We start from the raw sequence: 25,311 nt of genomic DNA, 5'->3' as shown, positions 1-25,311 counted from the left end.
ATTGATATTGTACGAAAAAATTAGAAGAAACAAAAGAGTTCAGTAATAGAGGCATGGTAAATGCATATATATACTTATATATATATATATGCATACAAATAATTAATTGCTACCAAGCTTACTTCTGTTACTTAAGGTAAAAGCATATATCAGTGTATCAGTATTACAATATATTAATATATCAATACTAAAACATATCTATATATGAATACTAAAATGCACAGTTTTTTACTTTCATGGGACTTTGTAAAGTTTAGATGATATTTATAGAGGCACTTAGAGTGGTATCTGTACAGTCAGCACTCAGAAACTTACCTGAAATATTTAGTGGCAGAAACAAACACACAGTAACTAATCTGTTTTGTTTTTTATAAAATGAGCCTATTTGTCTCTATGTTTATATTTTAGTACATGTATATATATATACATATAATGTATATAAGGAAAGAAAGGCTGTGCTATAACTCTGGGAACTATTAGAGCATCATAGTGAGACTTTGACTGTTTTTTAGACATAATTGTTTTAAGTAGTACAGTTATGGGAGGTCTTTATTTTTCTTTTGTTCTTTTCAAACAAAACAAAGTACACTATTGTGCTTAAGGAGAAAAATGCTGTAGTGAACATAAAACTTTTGGTGTTTGGGATTATTTCTGGGGTCGATTTCCAGAATGGTCAAATCACACAGAAAGAGTTTTTTCAGGCATTTACTGCACTCTCTCTACATTCAATAGTCTACTGATTAAAAAAAAAACACAAAAAAACTATACTTTTTAATTTCTTTGAGGCAAAAATATCTTGTTTTTCTTGATTTCTCATGAGATTTACCTTCTCAGTGCATTTACCATTTCTTTTGATGTGTCTGTTTATTATATTTTAATTTTTTAGTCCCCTATAGATTCTTTTTAAAGTAATAGAGGCTTAATTATTTGAAGTTTTAGAGATATTAAAAGAGTTTTACTAATAACTACTAAACTATTAACATTTTGTTCCTTTGAGCATATAATACACCAATGGCAGTAAGATATTTGTATTTTATGTACTTCTCAGTTTTTCTTTTTTGTAAGAACTGGGGTATTTTGGCTTATTGAATTTTATTTTATTTCATTTTGGTGATGCTGGATCTCCATTGGGGTGTCCTTCTCTTGTCTGAAGAGCATGGGCTCAGTAGTTCTGGCGCTTGGGCTCTCCACATGTGGCATGTGGGCTTAGTTGCCTCACAGCATGTGGAATCTTGGTTCCCCGATCAGAATTCGAACCTGTGTACCCTGCATTGGAAGGTAGATTCTTAACTGTTGGATCACCAGGAAAGTCCCCCATCTCAGCATTTTCTAAATTGCTTAATAAAATATTTTTTAGGGAGGTTGCCTTTTCCAGGGCAGGTCTCAGCTTTGATGTTGCATATGTGCCGCTTTTGGAAATCTTTTGCTGAAATTCCCCTTTGTACTGGACAACATATTCATAATTTACCTTTTAGCAAAGTTTGTATAGCCGTTATAGTTCTGGAGCTTGATATCTTGTCCTTTCTGGGCTACCCTTCAGGCCTGCTGTCCAGCTGTCTTCCTGGGACTTCTCTTTGATGTTCTTCCAGGTTGGGTCTATGGTTTCCCAGATCTCATGTTGACTGTTTTGGTTTACTCTTTCTTTAGTTGAAGCATGTTTTCCAGTAGCTTCCTTGCCTGTTTGAAATGTCTTAATTTCTCCCCAACACTTGATTGAATTTTAGAATGAAAATTATTTTCCTTCAGAGGTTGTAGGACACTGCTTTCTTGTCTTATATCCTCTAGTGTATGTCTGGAATGTTTAATTCCATTGTGAATTACATTTCCTAGCATATAATAGGATTTCCCTGGTGGCTCAGATGGTAAAGTGTCTGCCTACAAAGCGGGAGATCCAGGTTCGGTCCCTGGGTCAGGAAGATCCTCTGGAGAAGGAATGGCAACCCACTCCAGTACTCTTGCCTGGAAAACCCCATGGATGGAGGAGTATGGTAGGCAGATGGGGTTGCAAAGAGTATATTTTTCATTTGCTTTTCCATTTATGGTAGCTTTTAGTATTTTCCTTCTTTCCACGGTGTTTTAAAATTTCATAGTGATTTATCTTTGAGTAGGCCTTTGGTATTTATTGTACTGGTTACGTAAAGATTCTTCTGGTTGAAACCTTGTGTCCTGAAATTTTTCTTATGTAATCTTGATTATTTCCTTCCCTTTGTTTTCTTTCTTCTGTCTTTCCTAACATGATTGGTCCTTTAAATCTTTGAAGTTTTTGCCTGGTATTTTCCATCTCTTTGTCTTCCTGTGATACTTTTTCAGAGATTTCCTCAATGTTGTCATCCTATTGAATCTTTTATTTTGACTGTCATAATTTTTCATTTTCTATAACTTTTCATGTTCTCTAATTGTTTTGTATTTGCAGTATCCTCTCATTGCTCTCTCAATGATTTGTGTGTGTGTGTGTGTATGTATGTATTTGCCTTGCTTCTGCCAATTGCTTTTAACTTTTGTTTTGACCTCTCAGATGTTGGTGTTCTGGCTGTTTCTATCTAAGAGAAGGCACTTAAATGCTGTTTGGAAACTCTCTCTGCAAAGTTGAGATTTGTTGTCCACTGAGCTTCATTTGTTGGTAATGGTTGAGGAGGTGGCTCTTTTGTTGGGAGCCATGTCCCTTCTCCCATTCAGTATTCATATATGAGGTCTTTTACTTTGAAATTCTTGAGTTTCTGCAGCAAAGAATCCTTTGATTTCTTACCTGTGAGGTAGCCTCAGATGAGGTGGGATAGGAGGCTAGAAACTGACTGTTCTGTATTGATCTCTTTGTTTTTTAACTCTACCTCATCTCCGCTCATCATTCCACAAAATGTTTCAAGAGTCCCAAATGTTTCCTGTTCCGTTTCTCCAGATTCGTAAACTGTCTGTCTCTCTTCTTAAGTGGAAGGCTCTTGGTGACTCTTGACTCCTGGTGTTCTGAGCATGAGAAAAGGAGGGACTTATCAAAGAGATCTTGAACTATGTTCCCAGTTTCCTTTTCTAGATCTCACCCCTGTCTTGCACTATATAACTCATGCTTCCTTTTTCTGGGGATATTTAGTGTTCTTTTCCAGACACCATTTAGGTTGTTGATTTCCATCATCTTGCACTCTTCATAGTCCAAGTCGTATTTTCTAGATTTTCTCTATAATCATGTTTTCTAAATTTAGGCTTTAAAAAGAGTCAATAAGTATTTTTACGTAATTTTAAATGATTCGATCTTTGACACTTAATTTTCTGATTTATGTGAAATTAATCTTTTTAGTTAGTGTCAGTAGAGTTTCTCTTTTCCCTAAGTAGTTAACCAGTTATGATACTAAGTTGAGGATAATGGGAGGATCTTACATGAGACTGGCTTGTGATGATGACATGCCCATGTAAGTTGATAGACAAGATGAGTTTCATAATTGAAGGTTGATTGGGGAGTTCTATTGAATTTCCATCAGATGGTAAGAGAAACTAAGGAGCAAATAGATTAATTTATTTTGTAAAGACAGTGCTCTGAAAGTTGTTTTTTGTTTTAGGTTTCTATGCTTGAATCTGCTCAAAAACAGGCAGCCAATGTACCAATCTTAGAAGAACAGATTATAAATTTGGAAGCAGAAGTTTCAGCCCAAGATAAAGTTTTGAGGTAAGATTTACAGCTTTTTTTTTTTTTAAAAAAACACATTTCATTGATTAGAATGTAACATCATGTGAGTGTGTGAATCTCATCCATATTTTCACCTGGGAAGTTGCTAACAATGTCTGTTTTTATCATATGAAATCTCATGTTGTTGTTTAGTCGCTAAGTCCTGTCTGACTCTGCAACGCCATGAACTATAACCCACCAGGCTCCTCTGTCCATGGGATTTCCCAGGCAAGGGTACTGGAGTATGTTGCTGTTTGCTTCCCCAGGGGATCTTCCCCACACAGGGATCAAACCTGTGTTTCTTGCATTGCGGGTGGATTCTTGACCACTGAGCCACCTGAGAAGCCCACTTACGGCTTTCAAATACTTATTTTCAACTTTTATTTTTGACATATCTTGTTAAATTTTGACCCCCACCCAGGCTTCCCTGGTGACTTAGATGGTAAAGAGTCTGCCTGCAATGCAGGAGACCCAGGTTCAATCCCTGCATCAGGAAGATCCCTGGAGAAGGAAATGGCAACCCACTTCAGTATTCATGCCTGGAAAATCCCATGGACGGAGAAGCCTGGCAGGCTATACCCCATGGGTTTGCGAAGAGTCAGACATGACTGAAGTGACTTAGCATGCACACACAGATAGACTCTCTCAGAACTTGATGAATCTGTTTTCAATTTATCATAATTTTTCACTGTAGGATACATGCAGTTGTATGGCAGCTAAAAAAGACTAAATATAAGCTGAGATATTTAATTATATGTTTTCATTAATATGAACTAGTTTGGTTATTGTCCCATGTAGTTATGCTCGCTTCTTTGATGGGAATTCAAAGAAATACAAGGAATCAGGTGCTTTATAATTTGTCTTTTTCTGCTTTGAATACATGAGAAATACATGCATATTAAATAGCATATTGTTCCATTTTAGTGATTCTCAAAGATTAATTCTGGGACCAGCAGTATGAGCATAATCTGGAAACATGTAAGAAATGCAAATCTCAGTTCTGGTCTCAGACTTTCTGAATCACAGACTCTGGGAGTTGGGACCCAGCAGTCTATGTTTTAACAAGTCCTATAGATGATTCTGATGCACACTAAAATCATATCTCATGACCATCAGAATTTTGTAATTTTCTTAGAAATACATGTATTATGTTTATTCCTAGGTATTTTATATTTTGGTTGTTGTGAATTTGTTCTTTTTTTTTTTTTTTTTTAGCCATGTGGCATGTGAGATCTTAGTTCCCTGACCTGGGATTGAACTCAGGCCCTTGGGAATGAGAGTGCAGAGTCCCAACCACTGAACTGCCTGGCAATTCCCAATTTGTTCTCATTCTGTTCATTGATAGTATATAGGAAGGCTACTGCTTTTTGTATAATACTATAATTATATCTCCAGGGATTTTCCAGGTAGCTAATGATATTATCAGCAAAAAAAGAATTTTGCCTTTTCTTTTCTGAAATTTATACTTGGTACTTTTTCATTTTTGCTTTTTGCAGTGTCAGAAAAATCATTGGATATGGTGGTGATAATAGTCATCCTTATCTTCTGAAATATACCTAATGCTTCTAGGTATCATCAAATAGGATATCAGCTTTTATTTCAGATACATTTATCATTTGATGGCAGCATCCTTTTATTCCTTGTTAAACCTCATAGTACACTAGTGATGTATAAGCCTTTACTCTGCCTCATGTTAAATATTTGTTTCTCTTAACTCAGTGATTTAAAATAATGGAATTCCTGACGTTGAACTGTTCTTGCATACCTGAAATAATCTCTTCAACAGCCTTTAAAAGTATCTTTATTTTATAGAGAGGCAGAAGATAAATTAGAGCAGAGTCAGAAAATGGTAATTGAAAAAGAACAGAGTTTGCAGAAGTCCCAAGAGGAATGTATAAGGTTGAAGGTGGACTTACTTGAACAAAGTAAACAAGGAAAGAGGTATGTGTTTTTAAAGGAAATAATTGTATTTCTAGGGGAAAAACAAAGAATATAGTACCTATTTAAAATTCTGCATAGTTTCTGAAGTAAAAAAAATTTCAGAAATTTGTCAGTGGAAAATATAATGTTTTTTGTCCTTTAAAAATTTTTGATGAAAATTTTCATGAGTAGACTTTATATGTTATTGGCATTTTGAATTGGGATTAATTCCTTAAAGCCTGATAATGACTATCAATGAAATGGCATTTACATATTTCTTAAATAAAATTCATAAGAAAGTGGTTTGGTCTTCCTTTAGAAATAGATAAGTAATGTGAAAATATCTATTCTGTATAAGCCATGTCTTTTTTTTAAAGCCGTATCTTAAGATAAAGTTTTCTAGATAACTGACCACATAATTATTAACTTTGAATGTTAATTAACTTTTATACTAATAAAGATAAAAGCTTTTTAGTTTAATGAGATTTTACCATATAATGTCATTGTAACAGTTTTTACACAGGGTAAAATCATAATCTGCATATTTATCATCTTTGGCAACAAAATATGTTTTAAAATTTCATCCTATGATATAAGTAATGTTATGAAGAAAGTGTTTTTGAAAAGTTGTCATAAATAGATAAATATTCGTTTGCATGTGCATTTAAATTTCTAAAAACTGCTCAAAACCTATCTATGTTGTTTTTTCATTAAAATGAGTTTGGAAGAATATTTTCTCAGCAGTGTTTGGTTAGTATAGTTCAAGTTACAGTATATATTTGGTAGGCATTATTACTCAGTGAAAATGTTTAGGTTTTGGAGTCAAACCAGCCTCAATGACCCTCAATGACTTTGTTACCTTGAAGAAACTATTTAACCTTCTTGAACCTCAGTTTGTTAATATTAAGTCAAGATGATATTGTCTTGATGTGAAGGATAAGTGAAAGAAGAACTGTAAGGTGCTTCATAAATAATAAACACTAACCAATGTAGCTGTTGTAAATATAAACCATGTGGTCAAATATTCTGAAAATCAGACTTTACTTACTCAGATGAACTTTTTGTATGTAGATATTTAACAAGATAATACATGAAGACTAACCTTATAATATAGCTAAGAAAAAGTACAGAAAGAGTAACTGGTTCTCTGTAGAACTTAAGATAGAGATGATTTTTTATGGAAGGGGATTTTTTTTTGTTTTTGGTTGTACTGGTTCTTCGTTGCTCACACAGGCTTTCTCTTTTTGGAGAGAGAGGGGCTGGCTGCTCTCTAGTTGTGGTGCGTAAGCTTCTCATTGTGGTGCCTTCTCTTATTGTGGAGAACAGGCTCTGTGTGCATGGGCTTCAGTAATTGTGGCTCAGAGGCCCAGGTACTCCCCAGCATGTGAAATCTTCCTGGACCAGTGATCAGTCAAACCTGTGTCCCCCACGTTGCAAAGCGGATTCTTATCCACTGGTGTACCAGGGAAGTCCAGGGTTAGGGTATTGACTTTGCTGTCATAAGGTGGATAAGTAGGGATGCATGCGTTCTGGACAACATGTGCAAAGGCAGAGAAATACAAAAGAACATCTTTTCTGAAGAATGCTAGGAATTTTGTGTACTTATAAATGAACAGATTATAGTAGGATGTAAGGAAAAAGACAGACTTGGTCCAGACTGTAAATGGCTTTGTGTTTTATGCCATAGGATTTGTATTTTAACCTAGGGAGCATAAATCATCAATTCAGATTTTTAGGTAGAGATGTGATATGAAGACTCTTGGAACTTTTTGAAGAACTAGAATGAATATTGGCATTCTCAAGTTGAAATATCAAAACCTTTGCAAAGACTTTTGAGGGTAGAGATTAATCGTAATGGATTAAAAAGCCAGTGTAAGGCAGAGATTGTTTAGCCTTATACAGTTTATAAGAGATATGCTTAAAACATAAAGACACAGAATAAGTAACAAGGTCCTGCTGTATAGGACAGGAAGCTATATTGAATATCCTGTGATTAAACCATAATGGAAAAGAATATGAAAAAAGAATATATATATGTATAACTGAGTCACTTTGCTGTATAGCAGAAATTAAATGCAACATTTTATATTTTTTAAAAAAACACATAAGGACACAGAAAAGATGAATGCAAAGGGATGAAAATAAATGTTTTAGGGAGAAAACAAAATAGTTATATTAGTATCACAGAATAGATTTAAGTGCAACAAGCATTACTAGAGTTAAAAAGAACTCTTTTGTATTTATATATATATATATATATATATATGTATATATATGGAGGAAGAAATGGCAACCCACTCCAGTACTCTTGCCTGGAGAATCCCATGGACGGAGGAGCCTGGTAGGCTGCAGTCCATGGGGTCACAAAGAGTCGGACACGACTGAGTGACTTCACTTCACTCACTTCATACTTTATCACTGGAGAAGGAAATGGCAACCCACTCTAGTATTCTTTTTTTTTTTTTTCCATTTACTTTTATTAGTTGGAGGCTAATTACTTTACGATATTGTAGTGGTTTTTGCCATACATTGACATGAATCAGCCATGAATTTACATATATTCCCCATCCCAATCCCCCCTCCCAACTCTAGTATTCTTGCCTGGAGAGTCCCATGGACAGGAGCCTGGCTGGCCATGGTCCATGGGGTCACAGAGAGTTGGACACGACTGAAGTGACTAAGCACACACACACACACGTGTATATATATATATATGTAATGTTTAGATAACACTTTAGCAGGAAGCTATAAAGATTCTAAACATATCTAATAATCTTGTCCCAAAGTACATAAAGAAAATAACAAAATTTCAAGTAGAAGTGAACAAATCTGTAATCACACAGGGAACACTTTTACGGATTTACTAGAATTGTTAGATTAAGCAACAAAAAAGTAAGAAACTGAAGAGTTGAGTGACTATTAATCTAATGGATGTATGTATGGAATCCTGTAGCCAACCATTTGAGAGTGCACATTCTTTTAGACACTCCTAGAATATTTATACTTTGTTACCTTATTCTGCCAGAAAACATGAATTTTAACAAAGATAAAAATGTTTATGTCATACATATCATCCTCTCAGAACATAGTATAATTAAATTATGTATGACAGCCCTACGCCCCACCACGGTCCTCCCTCCCTGAAAACCATGTAGTTTGAAAATGTAAAATAAGCCTTCTCACTACTCGTGGATCATTGAAGACATTATGATGAAAATTGGAAGACTTAGAACTGATATTAAAAATGTTTCATATTGCAGCTTGTGGGCTGTAGCCAAAGATATTCTTAAAAGAAAATTTTTAGTCTCCTGTGCATGTATTAAAATTAGTATATGAATGAACTAAAATATTCAATTTATATAGTCAGGAAAAGGACATAAAGCACATCAAAAGAAAAATATAAGTATTTAAATAATAAAGGGTGAAATGGATAAATAGAAAAACAATGAAACAATAGAGAATCCCCAAAACCCAGATGTTTTCTTTCCCTCCACGGTGACCAAGATAATGGGCATTACATAAGATTGATCCAGGAGAAAATTAATCCACAAAAACCAATATTGGAATTGAAAAGGATCCTGTAAATTACAAATTTAGCTGTGTTTTAAGAAATAAGACCAATACTGTGAACCGTTTTAGGATAATACATTTGAAAACTTAAACTAAATAAATGATTTTCCAACAAAATAAAGTTTAACAAAACTAACTTAAGAATAAATTGAAAACCTTAGTTTTTTAACCATTAAAGGTATTGAATCAATTGTTAGAAATTTCCCCACAAGAAATAAAATTTTCAAAATGATGATGATGATTCTGTATATATGTGTTAGAATACGGTATTTATCTTTCTCTTTCTGACTCACTTCACTCTGTATAATAGGTTCTGGGTTCATCCACCTCATTAGAACTGACTCAAATGCATTCCTTTTTATGGCTGAGTAATATTCCATTGTGTATATGCACCACAACTTCTTTATCCATTCAGCTGTCACTGGACATCTAGGTTGCTCCCATGTTCTAGCTATTGTAAATAGTGCTGCAGTGAACAATGGGATACATATATCTCTTTCAATTTTGGTTTCCTCAGGGTATATGCCCAGGAGTGGAGTTGCTGGGTCATATGGTAGTTTTATTCCTAGTTTTTTAAGGACTTTCCATACCGTCTTCCATAGTGGCTGTATCAATTTACATTCCCACCAAGAGTGCAAGAGCATACCCTTTTCTCCACACCCTCTTCAGCATTTATTGTTTGTAGACTTTTTGATAAGGGCCATTCTGACCGGTATGAGGTGATACCTCATTGTAGTTTTGATTTGCATTTCTCTAATAATGAGCGATGTTGAGCGTCTTTTCATGTGTTAGCCGTCTGTATTTCTTCTTTGGAGAAATGTCTGTTTAGGTCTTTTTCCGACTTTTTGATTGGGTTGTTTGTTTTTCTGGTATTGAGTTGTATGAGCTGCTTGTATATTTTGAGAGTTAATCCTTTGTCAGTTGTTTCATTTGCTATTATTTTCTCCCATTCTGAGGGTTGTCTTTTCATCTTGCTTATAGTTTCCTTTGCTGTGCAAAAGCTTTTTTAAGTTTAATCAGGTCGCACTTGTTTACTTTTGTTTTTATTTCTGTTACTCTAGGAGATGGGTCATAGAGTATCTTGCTTTATGTCATTGAGTGTTCTGCCTGTGTTTTCCTCTAAGAGTTTTATAGTTTCTGGTCCTACATGTAAGTCTTTAATCCACCTTGAGTTTATCTTTGTGTGTGGTGTTAGGAAGTGTTCTAATTTTATTTTACATGTACCTGTCCAGTTCTCCGAGCACCATTTATTGAAGAGGCTGTCTTTGCCCCATTGTATATTCTTGCCTCCTTTGTCAAAACTAAGGTACCCATAGGTGCATGGGTTTATTTCTGGGCCTTCTATCTTGCTCCATTGGTCTATATTTCTGTTTTTGTGCCAGTACCATACTGTCTTGATGACTGTAGCTTTGTAGTATAACCTGGGGTAAGAAAGCTTGATTCCTCCAGCTCCATTCTTCTTTCTCAAGACTACTCTGGCTATTCAGGGTCTTTTGTGTTTCCATATGAATTGTGAAATTTTTTGTTCTAGTTCTGTGAAAAATGCCATTGGTATTTTGATAGGGATCCCATTGAATCTGTAGATTGTGTTTGGTAGTATAGTCATTTTCACAATATTGTTTCTTCCTACCCATGAACATGGAATATCCCTCCATCTGCTTATGTCATCTTTGATTTCTTTCATTAGTGTCTTATAATTTTCTGTGTACAGTTCTTTTGTCTAGAAAAATGGTACTGAAGAATTTATTTACAGGACAACAGTGGAGAAACAGACTTAGAGAATAGACTTACTGACATGGGGAGTGGGGAGGAGAGGGTGAGGTATATGGAAAGAGTAACATGGAAACTCACATTACCATATGTAAAATAGATAGCCAATGGGAATTTGCTGTATGGCTCAGGAAACTCAAACATGGACTCTGTATCAACCTAGAGGGGTGGGGGTGGGAAGGGAGATAGGAGGGAGTTTCAAAAGGGAGGGGATATATGTATACCTATATCATATAGGCTGATTCATGTTAAGGTTTGACAGAAAATAGCAAAATTCTGTAAAGCAGTTATCCTTCAATAAAAAATTAATTAAAAAATGATGATGATGAGAGGAAACATTTCCATTATGGCTCACAGTAGCTAAAATGAAAAAGACTTACAGATTCAAGTTTTTAATGTTGTAGAGCAACTGAAATTTTAATATATTTCTAGTAGGAGCATAAATTGGTAGAACCACTTTGGAAAACTGTTTACCAATGTCTTCTAAATTTAAATGTTAAGTCACCCTATGATCCAGAATCCATTCCAACAGAAATGAAGTCCCATATCTATCAAAAGATATGTGCCAGGGTGCTAGAAGTAGCTGTATTCATAACTACTAAGTGTTCATCAATAGTAGAATCAATAAATATATTCACATTATGAAATGTATGCATTAGTGAAAAAGATCAACTATAGCTATTTAACAACAGAGATAAATAACAGATATAATGTTAAGCAAAGGAAGCCAGATGCAAAAGAATACTGTATTTACTTAAGAAATCAAGAATAGGCAAAATTAATGTGATGTTAAAAGTTCAGATAGTGCTTACCTTTTTGGATAAAGAGTATTGACTGAGAGGGTGCACATAGGAGCTTTTTGCGTGCTGGAAATGTTCTGTATTTGATCTGGATATTAGTTATGTGGGTACATATGTATATACGAAGAATTGATGCTTTTGAGTTGTGAATCAGTCCTAAAGAAAATCAACCTGAATATTCACTGAAAGGACTAGCTGAAGCTATAGTACTTTGGCCACCTGATCTGAAGAGTCAACTCATTGGAGAAAACCCTGATGCTGGGAAACATTGAAGGCAAAAGAAGAGGGCGGCAGAAGATAACATGGTTAGATAGCATCACTGACTCATTGGACATGAATTTGAGCAAACTCTGGGAGATAGTGGAAGACAGAGGAGCCTGGCATGCTATAGTCCATGGGTCCCAAAGAGTTGGAGATGACTTAGCGGCTGAATAAACAATATGTATATACAAATTCATTCACTTAAGATGAGCACTTTACCCAATGGAAAATTAAAATAAAATAGAAACTATACGTTAAACATAAAAAAATCTACAGAAGAATAGGTACAGTCTTAATGGAAGTTTAAAAATGCGCTCAAGGGACTTCCCTCGTGGTCCAGTGGCTAACACTCCATGCCCTCAATGCAGGAGGCCAGAGTTTGATCCCTGGTCAGGGAACTAGACTCCACATGCTGCAACCAAGAAGTTGGATGCCACAACTAAAGAAGCTGCATCCATAATGAAGACCTGTTGTAGTCAAATAAATAAATAAATAAATATTTTTAATTAAAAAAAATGTGCTCAAGATTTGTTTTAATCAGGTATGGCAAGATACACAGACATGGAAATGTCTGTCATGAAGGAAGTTTTTATACTCAAAGTACTAGAAATAAGAGACATGACATGCCATGTAGAGGGGATCATTCAGGGAAGTTTAAGTATGAAGTTTATTTAGAAGGCAGAGGGAGTAGGGAGAAAAGCATAAACAAGAGATTTTACTGTGATTTCTGTGGGAAGAAATGGTTGAGGTTGGGTATTCAACCTTCAGATTGGCTAGTATGAATAATATCAATAGGCTGGCATGTAAGACTGTCGTGAGTTGTCTGATAATTGGTCCTGGGGTGATTAGGACAGGAGGCTTCGCCTGGAGTGTGAGAGCCAGATAGAGGAATGGAGAGTAGGCTCTGGGTTGCTTAGTTTATATATAAAAGGTGCACCCCCATGCATAGTTTACTAATCACTGAGAATTGGCTAGTGCTGGGAGGGCCAGTCTTCATAAGGTCAGTAAGACAACAGATGGCAAAACATCAGACTAAAATGAGAATACAATGGAGAAAATAATAAAACTTTTTTGAAAGTCTTAAGATCTAACTAATGAGGTATATACCATTTTTCTGTAAGGGAACCTAACATAAAGGTGTCAGTTTCCCCCCAATAATATATATTTACAGTGCAACACCAACTAGTATCCTAACAATTTTGATAAAAGTTAATGAACTGACCCTAAAAATCATGTGGAAGAACCAAAGTTCAAGAACAAATAAGGCACTTTTGAAGCTGTAGGCCAAGCCTGAGAACATGTCTATAGATAAGCAAGACTTCTAAAGTTATACTGATTAAGTCAATGTGATATTTGTATGTGTGTGCTTGCTAAGTCACTTCAGTTGTGTCCGACTCTTTGTGAACCTATGGACCATAGCCCTCCAGGCTCCATGGCTACTGTCCATGGGATTCTCCAGGCAAGAATACTAGAGTGGGTTGCCATACCCTCCTCCAGGGGATCTTCCCAATCCAGGAATTGAATCCCTATCTCATTATGTTTCCTGCATTGGAAGTCAAGGTCTTTACCACTAGTGCCACCTGGGAAACTCGATATTGGTATCAGTTCCGTTCAGTTCAGTCACTCAGTCATATCTGACTCTTTGCGACCCCATGAATTGCAGCATGCCAGGCCTCCCTGTCCATCATCAACTCCTGGAGTTTACTCAAACTCATGCCCATCGAGTCGGTGATACCATCCAGCCATCTCATCATCTGTCGTTCCCTTCTCCTCCTGCCCCCAATCCCTTCCAGCATCAGGGTCTTTTCCAATGAGTCAACTCTTCGCATGAGGTGGCCAAAGTATTGGAGTTTCAGCTTCAGCATCAGTCCTTCCAATGAGCACCCAGGACTGATCTCCTTTAGGATGGACTGGTTGGATCTCCTTACAGTCCAAGGGACTCTCAAGAGTCTTCTCCAACACCATAGTTCAAAAGCATCAATTTTTCGGTGCTCAGCTTTCCTCACAGTCCAACTCTCACATCCATATAGGTATAAACAAAGGTTAGTCATACAGGACAAAGACCCTTAAGCAAAAACACATACAGTGGAATCTTGATATGTAATAAGTGGCATTACAAATCAGAGCGAAGGATGACAGACTCAATGATTTAGGTACTGGACAAACTGACATCATGTGTTTCATTTGTGATATAGTGAGAAGGGTATATCACCAGTTATGTGGTGTGCCTCTCAAGAATGAATAGCCTGAAACTAGTTATGAGGAAACATCAGACAAGCTCAGCTTAGTCTTCTGTAAAACAACTGTTTATTCTTGAAAAATGTCAGAGTTATGAAGGACTAAGAAAAACTGAGAAGATGTTCCAGGTTAAGACTAGAGAGACATGATAACTTAAAGCAATAAGTGATCCTGGATCAGAAGAAATAAAATTCCATAAAGAAATTATTGGAATAATTAATAACATTTATATATAGTTGGACCATAAAGAAGGCTGAGCACCAAAGAGTTGATGCTTTCAAATTGTGGTGCTAGAGAAGACTCTTGAGTCCCTTGGACAGTAAGGGGATCAAATCAGTCATTTCTAAAGGAAATCAATCTGAATATTCATTGGAAGGACTGATGCTTAAGCTTAAGCTCCAATACTCTGGCTACATGATGTGAAGAGATAACTCATTAGAAAAGACCCTGATTCTGGGAAAGCAGGAAGAGAAAGGGGCAACAGAATATGAGATGATTGAATGGCATCACTGACTCAAACTCCAGGAATAGGGAAGGACAGGGAAGCTAGGCATGCTTCATTAAGTGGGGTCACAGGATGGGACAGACTTAGTGACTGAGTAGCAACATTGTATCAATTTTAGATTTCTTAAATTTGATAGTTACTTATGATTATATATGTGGAGAAGGAAATGGCAACCCACTCCAGTACTCTTGCCTGGAAAATCCCATGGATGGAAGAGCCTCGTAGGCTACAGTCTGTGGGTCGCAAAGAGTCAGACACGACTGAGCAACTTCACCTTCACCTTACGGTTATATGAAACAGTCTTCACATTCTTAGAAGATATATGCTGAAGTATTTAGGACTGAAGTTTATTAATTACTCCAGAATATATAGTTCAGTGCAAAAATATCTCTCAAGTGAGAGACATAAAGCAGTGGTAGCAAATTGACAAAAATCCACATTAAGGGGTTACTGGTTTAAAATTTTAAAAACAAAAACTTCAGAAATGACGCTGAATGAAGTGGTTATTGATTAAAAAGTTAAAATAGATTCCTCATACAATACCTGCATTAAAAAAAAAATTTCAGATGTATCAAAGGCCCAATTGTGAAAAGGAGAACTAGGAGAAAAAATATAGGGGGATCTTTTCTATGTTGTATCACGGTAGGGAAGGATGTTTTAAAATGAGAGCCAGAAAACATAAATATTACAGGAAGAGATTGCTGTTGTTCCGTCACTAAGTTGTGTCTGACCCTGCAACCCTATGGACTGCAGCATGTCAGGCCCCCCTTACCATCTACTGGAGTTTGCCCAAGTTCACGTTCTTTGAATCAATGATTCTATCCAACCGTCTCATCCTCTGCCACCCTCTTCTTTTGCCTTCTTTCTTTCCCAGCATCAGGGCCTTTTCCAGTGAGTGGGATCTTTGCATCAGGTGGCCAAAGTATTGGAGCTTCAGCTTCAGTCTTTCCAGTGAATGTTCAGGGTTGATTTTCTTTAGAATTGACTGGTTTGATCTCCTTGCAGTCCAAGCGATTCCTCAGAGTCTTCTCCAGCACCACAGTTCAAAAGCATAAATTCTTCAGTGCTCAGCCTATTTTATTGTCCAACTGTCAGATCCCTGATGACTAGCAGAAAGATCATAGCTTTGACTATATGGACCTTTGTCGGCACTGATGTCTTTGCTTTTTAAATATGGCGTCTAGGTTTGTCATAATTTTCCTTTCAAGAAGCAAGCAGCTTCTAATTTCATGGCTGCAGTCACCATCTACAGGGATTTTGGAGCCCGAGAAGAGGAAATCTGTCACTGCTTCCACTGTTTCCCCTTCTATTTTCCATGAAGTGATTGGGCTAGGTGCCATGATCTTTGTTTTTTTAAAATGTTGAATCTTAAGCCAGCTTTTTCACTCTTCTCTTCCATCCTTATCAAGAGGCTCGTTAGCTCCTCTTTGCTTTCTGCATAAGGGTGGTGTCATCTGCATATCTGAGGTTATTGATGGTCCTGGCAGTCTTGACTTTCGCTTGTAAACTCATCCAGCCCGGCATTTCACATGTTATACTCTGCATATGTTTAATAAGCAGGACGACAACATACAGCCTTGTTGTACTCCTTTCCCAGTTTTGAACTTGTCAGTTGTTCCATGAAAGGTTCTAAGTGTTGCTTCTTGACTTGCATACAGGTTTCTCAGGAGGAAGGAGGGATGGCATGGGGTAGGGGATATACAGTAATAAAAGACAAAGAGTTTGAAGAGGTAAAGGACAGAAAGTTCAAATGACCAATAAACATGAAAGTTGTTAACCTTAGTGTCATCAAAAACGTAAATTAAAATTATAGTAAGTTTATAAAGCTACAGTCACTTCACACTGTTATTTGATTGGCAAAAGTTTTAAATTTGATAGTGACTATAGTAACTTACTGAACATTTATTGTGTGTAAATGCTTCTAAGTGCTCCTGGTGTGTAACTTACTTATTCCTCATACTGTCATTTGAGATTGATAATACGCTGCTTTTATAGATGAGGAAACCGAATTAGAAGCTAAAGTTACCCCATTAGAAAGTGGTAGAGGGAGAATTTGAACCCAAGCAACTGACTCTAGACCCCAGGGAATTTAATACCATGCCAGATGTTGTAGTGTAAAGTGGTTAGTTAGAAAGATTATGGAAACAGGTTACGTTTCAAGTTATCTGTGAGATCTTGGGCAAGTTACTTAACCTCTCATTTTCTGATTTTGGGCACCTACTTTTTTTCTTTTAATACTAAGAAGATTTTAAAAATCATTTATATTTTTGGTTGTGCTGGATCTTCGTTGCTGCAAGGCAGCTGTCTCTAGTTTTCAGAGAACAGGGTGGGGGCTATTTTGGTTGCAGTGTGCAGGCTTCTTGTGGTGCCTTCTCTTGTTTCTATGGACAGGCTCTAGGGGCACAGGCTGAGTAACTGCAGACAGAGGAGCCTGGCAGGCTACAGTCCATAGGGTGCAAAGAGTCGGACACAACTGAAGTGACTTACCACACACATTGGCCTGCAGTGTGCTTAGGTGTCAGTAAATTCTCATACCTATTGCCAAGGAGCTATGCAGCAGAGATGTTCACTGTAACACGGTGTTAACTGGAGGCAACCTTAGTGCCTAGCAACTAAAAAATGGATGAACAAATTATTCTACTTTTATACCACACAATAGTATAGGGTAGATTTTTTAAAAAATGAACTATAGTCACAGGGGTGACATAGATAGAACTTGATGATAATTAATAAAAGTAGTCTGTAGAAGGACATATATATATATATATACATTGTGGTGCCATTCATATAAAGTATAAAAACATGGAAAAAAGCCTAGAAGGGATGGGGTGGCAGGTGGGAGGGAGATTCTGGAGGGATTACATATGTATACCTATGGCTGATTCAGGTTGATGTATGGCAGAAACCAACACAATATTGTAAAGCAGTTATCCTCCAGATAAAAATAAATTTAAAAGAAACATGGAAAAGAAAGTACAATCCTTCATTGAATATAAGATTACATAGATTTTTTAAGGTGTACCGTTATTTTAGTAATCATTAAAAAATATCACCATGAAACCATGGTATGCCATCAGAATTAAAATAACCTACCAATTTAAGAGGTGTTAAAAACGTGAAAACAAAACAAAACAAAAAAGTGAAAACAGTGTGCCTCTTAAAATAGATAAGCTGTGATGTATTGTTTGTGGGTTTTTTGGTTAACCTATGAATATACAAAATGTATAGTAATAAAAAGTTAGACTAGTATTATCTCTGTGGTAGAAGTCAGGGGAATGGAATTTGGAGGGGAATACACAGGAATGTCAACTCTAATGTCTGTGATATTTTCTTTGCTTAAGATAAAGGCTATGTGAAATAAAAATAGCAAAGAGTTTAAGATTCATAAAAGTTGGGTTGAGAATACACGGGTTTACTTATCCATTCTTTTCTGTGTGGCTGAAAATGTTAAGCCCTTTTTAAAGAAATTGGTGGTAAGGAAGAGTAGTTAAGTATAAAGTGGATAAGTTTGGCTTGAACGGTGACAGAGGAAAGCACATATCTGTGAAGGTTTTTGTTTGAGAAATGTTGCAGGTATCCTTTGCTGTCTGAATTCTAGCTATGTCAATGAAGGAATGGAGTATATTCTCTTAGATTTTCAAATAAATCCCTTTTTTTTTTTAATCTGAAACTTTGATCCAAGTAGATAACTCAGGTAATATGCAGTTGCTCTCCAAATTTAAGAATCTCTTATATTCAGGAAGTAAGAGATACTTTATTTTTCTCTCTTTTGGAAAACACATTTTACCTTTTAAAATATTTTTTTGGCTGTGCCATGCAGCATGTGGGATCTTAGTCCCTCCAACGAGAGATCAAACTCATGCCCTCTGGCTTTGGAAACGCAGAATCTTAACCATTGGACTGTCGGGAAAGTCCTGTGAGATACTTTGACTTGAATTTGTAAGCCCATAGAGAAGAGACTGAAAATACAAAAATATAAGTTCCTGAAAGGGAAGCACTAAGATCTAGAGTATAGATAAAGGAATTCATTTTGGATAAGAGAAGAGTTGCTAACTTTAAAATAATGGAATAAAAATAGATTTGAATATAGAAAAATTTTTAGATATGGATGTGAAATTGACCAAATTCCAGCCCAGTAGTCTCAGTTCAGTGTGAGAGATATGAGGAAAGGTCAGAATCAATTGAGAGGTGAGACAACATGGTTAGCAGTGGTTGGCTTTTGTTGTTAAGATTTTGTATCTTTTATCAGTAGAAGTTACTGTCATTTGAGATACATTTTTAAAAATTACTTGGCCTTTGCAAAGATCATAAGATTTACTGAGTATTTTTAATATACTAGACCATGGACTGTTTCTGTAATACCTTAATTTTGAGATCTATCATACAGTCTCAGGCTACTTCCCTAATCTGTCTTTTCCAGATAGGAAAAAAAATTGCCAACACATAAGAATGTTTCAAAGTTTATAAGTATCTTTTGCTTTTCATGTAGATATCTTATATTGAGGAAATTATTGTAGTCTAATCTTCATTGTTCATTTTAAGTCTTACACTCTTTTTTTTTTAACACAGAAATCTGCTTCTCTCTAATTCCTTTATAATTAAATACAGGTTACTTTGGAACTTACATACACAAGTACAGAGCATTCTTTACTTTTATTAATTATCTGTTTTTTAATTTTAGAGCTGAACGGCAAAGGAATGAAGCACTATATAATGCTGAAGAGCTAAGTAAAGCTTTCCAACATTATAAAGAAAAAGTGGCTGAAAAATTGGAAAAGGTAAGAGGCAATTGTGCAAATTCAGTGTTTTGTATTGTCCATGTTCTGAAAATAAAGATAGACATAAAATATCTTTATTTATAGTTAAAGCAAGGAGTAATTTTTATGATCTCATTCATAATAATTGAAATAAAGAATGTATAATGATTAGTTAATTTAATATTTACAGTCTTATAATGAGCATTAGTTTTCTTATCCAAGGAAGGAAAAGAGTGGAGATAAGAGAACAAACAAAATATAGAGAAAGATGAGATGAGTGAACAGTTTGGAGCTATAAAAGTAAAAGCAGGAAATTTGTTCCCATCACCTCAGTGAAAATGAAGGCAGAGTAGATTATGTAGCCTTTCATTGGTCTCTAGATAGAACACCCTGAGAGGCGCTCCACTTCTGTCTCAGAGGAAGTTTCCTTGAATAGGTTCTACATAGTAATATAGGGTTTAATTACATTCATTGAATATATTCAAGTAATACCACATGACAATAAATCTCTTTGGAGGGAGGTCATGTTGGACATTCAGATAAATTCTTTATATCCTTAACTAATATTTATAAATTCTGTTCAAAGAAAGGTAGAAAGGAAAGAAATATTAACAATTAAAAGAATTAAGATTCCATTAGATACTGAAGTTTTAAGTGTGAATTAATAAGACCACTGTTTTGAAAGCCTTAGAAAAGTTCCCTGTGGGAAAGAAATACTGTAGAAAGGATTTTTTTTTTTTTTGCCATACCGCATGGCTTGTGGGATCTCAGTTCCCCAACCAAGGGTTGAACCCAGGCCCCTTGGCAGTGATATCATGGATTCCTAACCACAGGACTGCCAGGGAATTTTTAATAAGGTGATCTGGAGGAGGAGGTAGAATCCTTAGTATGGGAAATATCCTCCTGGAGAAGGAGGACTTTATAGAAGAAAGAGGAAAATGGAAGAGATTAGTTTTTTGACATGTCTCCTCAGGATTGTTGATTTCACAACTGCTCAGCATAGCCCTAGACTCTAACAAAGGAACTGGGGCTGATCTGTCCAGTCCTCCACTCTAACTGCTCAAATCTGGCTGTTTGACATTTTATAACTTTTAAGTTTGGGGCTGTGATTTCAATGGGAGTATTCTGTGGCTAAAATTTCAAAAATTGCTTCTCTGGAACATTTGCCTTTGGTAACTTAACGTTACTGAAGTTAGCAACATTACCTTTTAGTAACAGTGTATCTTGCCTTGTCAAGTTGCTTGCCTTGTCCACATAAGACCAGCACAGTTCTCCTTATAGATAATAGTGTTATTGTCCTCTCTTGAAGCTGTTAACTATTTCTGGATAGGTGTTAATATTCCCTCTCTCTGTTCTTTGTTGCTAGAAGTTCACTTTCTTCCTTTCACTACAATTGGGGACTTAAACCTGTGGAGTACTTACTCCATTCTCCTCTTTATTTCTGAAATCACTGCATTTGAAATACCTAAAACTTATGACCACATTAATATGTCGACTTAAAACAGATTATTGTTTTAGGTTCAAGCTGAAGAAGAAATATTAGAGAAAAATCTAATTAATTGTGAAAAAGAAAATAAAAGGCTACAGGAAAAGTGTGGTCTGTATAAAAATGAACTTGAAATTCTAAAAGAGAAATTAAGGTACAGTATCCTATTATAGAAAAAGGATTTTTTGTGTGTAAGTAGAGGAAAAACTGAAATATTTAAAAATAGAATATTTTGTATTCTATAATTAATGGCTTTAAATTATGTAGAAAGATAGATTGTTTTCTACTTATAAGGTTAAGGTTATCAATGAATAAAACATGTGTTGATGTTAACATCCTTAAATAGAGTAGTATGATCAACATATTTGCCTTGCATACATATAGAAAAAATTATCATAGACCTAAAGTCCTTGTAATGTGACCACATCAGCTAGTTAGTAAAATACATATTCTTCAGATTAGGAGGAATCACCTAGTTTAACCTTCTCATTTCAAGGTGTAAAAAACATGAAAAAGGGAACTGATGAAATTCAGTTACAGTTCTAAAATTAGATTACTCTGTTTGACATGTTTATATATATTAAAAAATAATGCTGCATAATAATCTTATTAATAGTTAATTCGATTTTACCTTTTAGAGTTGTGGCTAATAGTTCATGATTTTTCCTTATACTTTCTAAAACTTGATGCTGCAAAATATCGTGTTAGGATTTTGGAGTTACTCTCCTGCCGTACACTTTTTAAAAGGGAGCAGAAATGCCTCCAAAATAGTGGAGTTATTCTGTGCAATTACTGTGGAACACTGGGCAAGTTTCATCTTTCTTTGTTCCATTTTCCTTATCTTTAATCAGGGAGTAACAATAGTACCAGGCACATAAAGTTGTGAGTGCCTAACATGCATAAGATAGGCACTCAGTAAATGTGAGTAGGTTTCAGGACTAAGCTTTAAAATATCTTAAAAGTGAGATTGATTAACATGATTATTGAAAGTGAATGTATAGTTTTCATTTTTATGCTTTTTTCTTCATAGGCAATTAAAAGAAGAAAATAATAATGGGAAAGAAAAATTAAGGATCATGGCAGTGAAAAATTCAGAAGTCATGGCACAACTAACTGAATCTAGACAAAGTATTCTGAAGCTAGAGAGTGACTTGGAGGACAAAGACGAAATACTTAGAGAAAAATTTTCTCTAATGAATGAAAACCGAGAATTAAAAGTTCGTATTGCGACACAGAATGAGAGACTGGATTTGTGTCAGCAGGAAATAGAAAGTTCTAGGGTAGAACTGAGAAGTTTGGAAAAAATTATGTCCCAGTTGCCTGTGAGTATGTGACAAGGAAAATTTTACCTATGTGCTTTGTAAGAGATCATAATTTTGTTGTTGCTTTATTACCTTCCATTTTTTTCCTTATGTACCTGCTTTCAGTCATCAGTTCTATTCTATCTCATCCTTTTTTCTTTTCTAAACTTACCTTTCTACTGTTCTACCCTGTCTCAGTCTCTTTTATGCCATGTATAAGAATGCCATCGAATTTCTTAAAACAGTTTTATTAAAGGAACTTTATATATCATGATATTCACCTATTTTAAGTATACTCTTCAATGATTTTTAGTAAATCTACAAGTATGGAAACAATCATCACAATCCAATTTTCATACATTTCTATCCCCCAAAGGCCCCTTGTGCCTATTTGTAATTAGTCCCCATACTGTGATGCTGTGAAAGATTGAAGGCAGGAGGAGAAAGGGGACACAGAGGATGAGATGATTGGATGGCATCTCTGACTCAATGGACAGAAGTTTGAGCAAACTCCAGGAGATGGTACCCTGTAAAAGAAAATGGCAACCCACTCCAGTGTTCTTGCCTGAAAAATCCCATGGACAGAGGAGCCTCATGGGCACAGTCCATGGGGTTGCACAGACATGGGGTCGGGTACAACTTAGCATCTGAACAGCAACAACCCATCCCCACTCCTAGGGGATCCACTCTTCTGCCTCGAGATTTGTCTTCTCTGAACATTTCATATAACTGGATTATACAACATGTGATCTTTTGCATTCTTAATGTTTTTGAGGATCTTTCATTGTGATGTGTATCAGTATTTCATTTCTTTCTTTTGTTTAATCCTATTCCTTTGTGTGGATCTGCCACATTTATTCATTCACCAATAGGAGGACGTTTGGGTTTTTTCCCCTTTTGGACTGTTATAAATGATGCTGTTTTGAATATTTGCTTACAAGTCTTCACTACAAGTTTCTCTTGAGTAGATGCCTAGAAGTAGATTTGCTGAGTCATGTGGTAAATTTATGCCAAATTGTTTTCCAAAGTGGCTGCACCACTTTAATTCTCATCAGCAATATATGAGGATTTCTGTTTCTCTGCATCTTAGCCAGTATTATTGACTTATTCTTGTCTGTCTTTGATTACAGCCATCTTAATGAGTATTAATTGATATCACATGGTGATTTTAATGTTCATTTCCCTGTTGACTGTTGAACAGCTTTTCATATACCTTTTAGAATTGTTTTTGTGGTAGCATGTGGCCACCTTTTCTCTGAGTTATATATATATGACCATATTTATGAATGAGGTTAGGAAGAAAATAAGTGTACTTGTATCAGAAATTTGTTATTGATAGGTGTAAAGTAAAGGTGAGATCAGGAGAAAAGGTATAGATAAATGTGTCATGGTTGGTTTTACATATGAATGGATGGTAGATTTTTACCAGTTTTAAACTGTCATGGATTTAGGGCGCTGAAAGAGACCTTAGTAATCATTCAATTCAATACCATCATTTTATTGGTGAAGAAATGTACCCAAGGAAGTAAATAATTTACCTGCTAGTGAGTGGCAGATTTAAAACCAGAACATGGAATTCTTGGTTCTCATCCCCCTGCGATATCTACTTTCCTAGGATGCTGATTATTTGCTTAAATTTTTAATTGTACTGATTACTTGTGAAATTTGGTAATAATAAAATACAGGTAGCATTCATTTTAAATTGATGCTTTCATTTAACTTAATATTAAGAATTACCTGATATATGGTTCTGAAAGTCAAATGGTAATACATGCTTGATCATCCTATGTAACATGGTTTGGAAATGTGAATTTAGAAAAAATTTTCTATTTCTAAAAAGTGTGATTTGGTTTTAGTTTGAAGGTAGTAGTCATTAAGTGCTTACCTTTCCCTTTTAACAGCTAATTTTTAAAATTCTCTATTCAAAACATACAGCATACATACAGAGATCAATGTAGTACATTTGCTAAATCTGGGAAATATTTTGATATCTACTGCAGAATAAAATCTTTTAGGGAGATAGAACCTCATTATATATTTTATTAATCCCAATTCTTTTCTCTACTCAGAGGTAGCCACTGTTCTGAAATTCATATGTATCCTTCTTGTCCATATTTTAAATATTGCCCCATACAGATACATCCAGGAAAAAAAATAGAGTTTAGTGCATTTTTGAAAATACTATATATGCCTCTGTTTTTCATTCCATGTTGTTATGAAATATCTCCATAATGAATTGTATAATACAGATTTAACTATTATAGTTTTCCCATTAGTATTTTATAATGTATAATAAATTTATACATTTATACATTCTATTATGGCTGTTAGATTATTTCTGTCTATGAAATTTTTCAACTTGAAGTTCTGCATAAAATTGATTATGTCATAGGTATTATAAGTTTATATATCTTTGTTTTTAAACTTGCAGTTAAAAAGAGAAATATTTGGTTTTAAATCACCTCTTTCTAAGCACCAGATGAGTAGTTTGTCAAATAAGCAAGACAGTTACATTGGCTGCTGCGAGACAAATAAAATGGTGATTTCGGAATTGAGGTATGGTTTTCAGATCCTGAAGTTGTAGCAAATACAGTGTTTTTTAAAAATTGGTAATTAAGATCTTTGATTAAATTGAAAAATATGCATAGAAGTCTAGAGAATGTTTTAACAAATATCTATATTTCCACATGAGTTTGAGCAAGTTCTGGGAGTTGGTGGTGAACAGGAAAGCCTGTCGTGCTGCAGTCTATGGGGTTGCAAAGAGCTAGACAGGACTGTTCGACTGAACTGAACTGATATTTCCACAGTGAAGAGTTGATTCTTCTTAACATTTTTTGGTACTTTTTTTTGAATCTGTTTCTTTAAATAAAAAATGAAACACTACAGGATGGATAATTCCCTTTAATCTGTAACACTAGTACCATTCTGCTCCTAAATATCTATTATCTTGAGTTGGGTATCTACTCTTCAATTCATTTGTGCATGTTTACACTCATATGCATAAATATACTGTTTTTATATTGTTTGTAATTTTGATTTTTTACTCAG

General features: G+C 35.3%; 1 protein-coding gene across 12 annotated transcripts in view; it reads left to right on the top strand.

The window, feature by feature from the left end:
• CCDC18 (coiled-coil domain containing 18) overlaps nt 1-25,311 on the top strand; it is a 99,268-nt gene that overhangs the window by 6,308 nt on the left and 67,649 nt on the right. For all 12 annotated transcript variants that reach the window (XM_065908534.1, XM_065908543.1, XM_065908551.1 and 9 more), the window contains 6 exons: nt 3,549-3,655; nt 5,468-5,596; nt 19,401-19,497; nt 20,995-21,116; nt 21,993-22,284; nt 24,695-24,819. In XM_065908534.1, the coding sequence (XP_065764606.1) occupies nt 3,549-3,655; nt 5,468-5,596; nt 19,401-19,497; nt 20,995-21,116; nt 21,993-22,284; nt 24,695-24,819 (872 nt within the window). The remainder of the gene's footprint in view (nt 1-3,548; nt 3,656-5,467; nt 5,597-19,400; nt 19,498-20,994; nt 21,117-21,992; nt 22,285-24,694; nt 24,820-25,311) is intronic.

This window comes from Muntiacus reevesi, chromosome 1 (genome assembly GCF_963930625.1).
Source record: "Muntiacus reevesi chromosome 1, mMunRee1.1, whole genome shotgun sequence".
Taxonomy (NCBI): Eukaryota; Metazoa; Chordata; class Mammalia; order Artiodactyla; family Cervidae; genus Muntiacus; species Muntiacus reevesi.
This window is presented reverse-complemented; position numbering and strand designations above follow the sequence as displayed.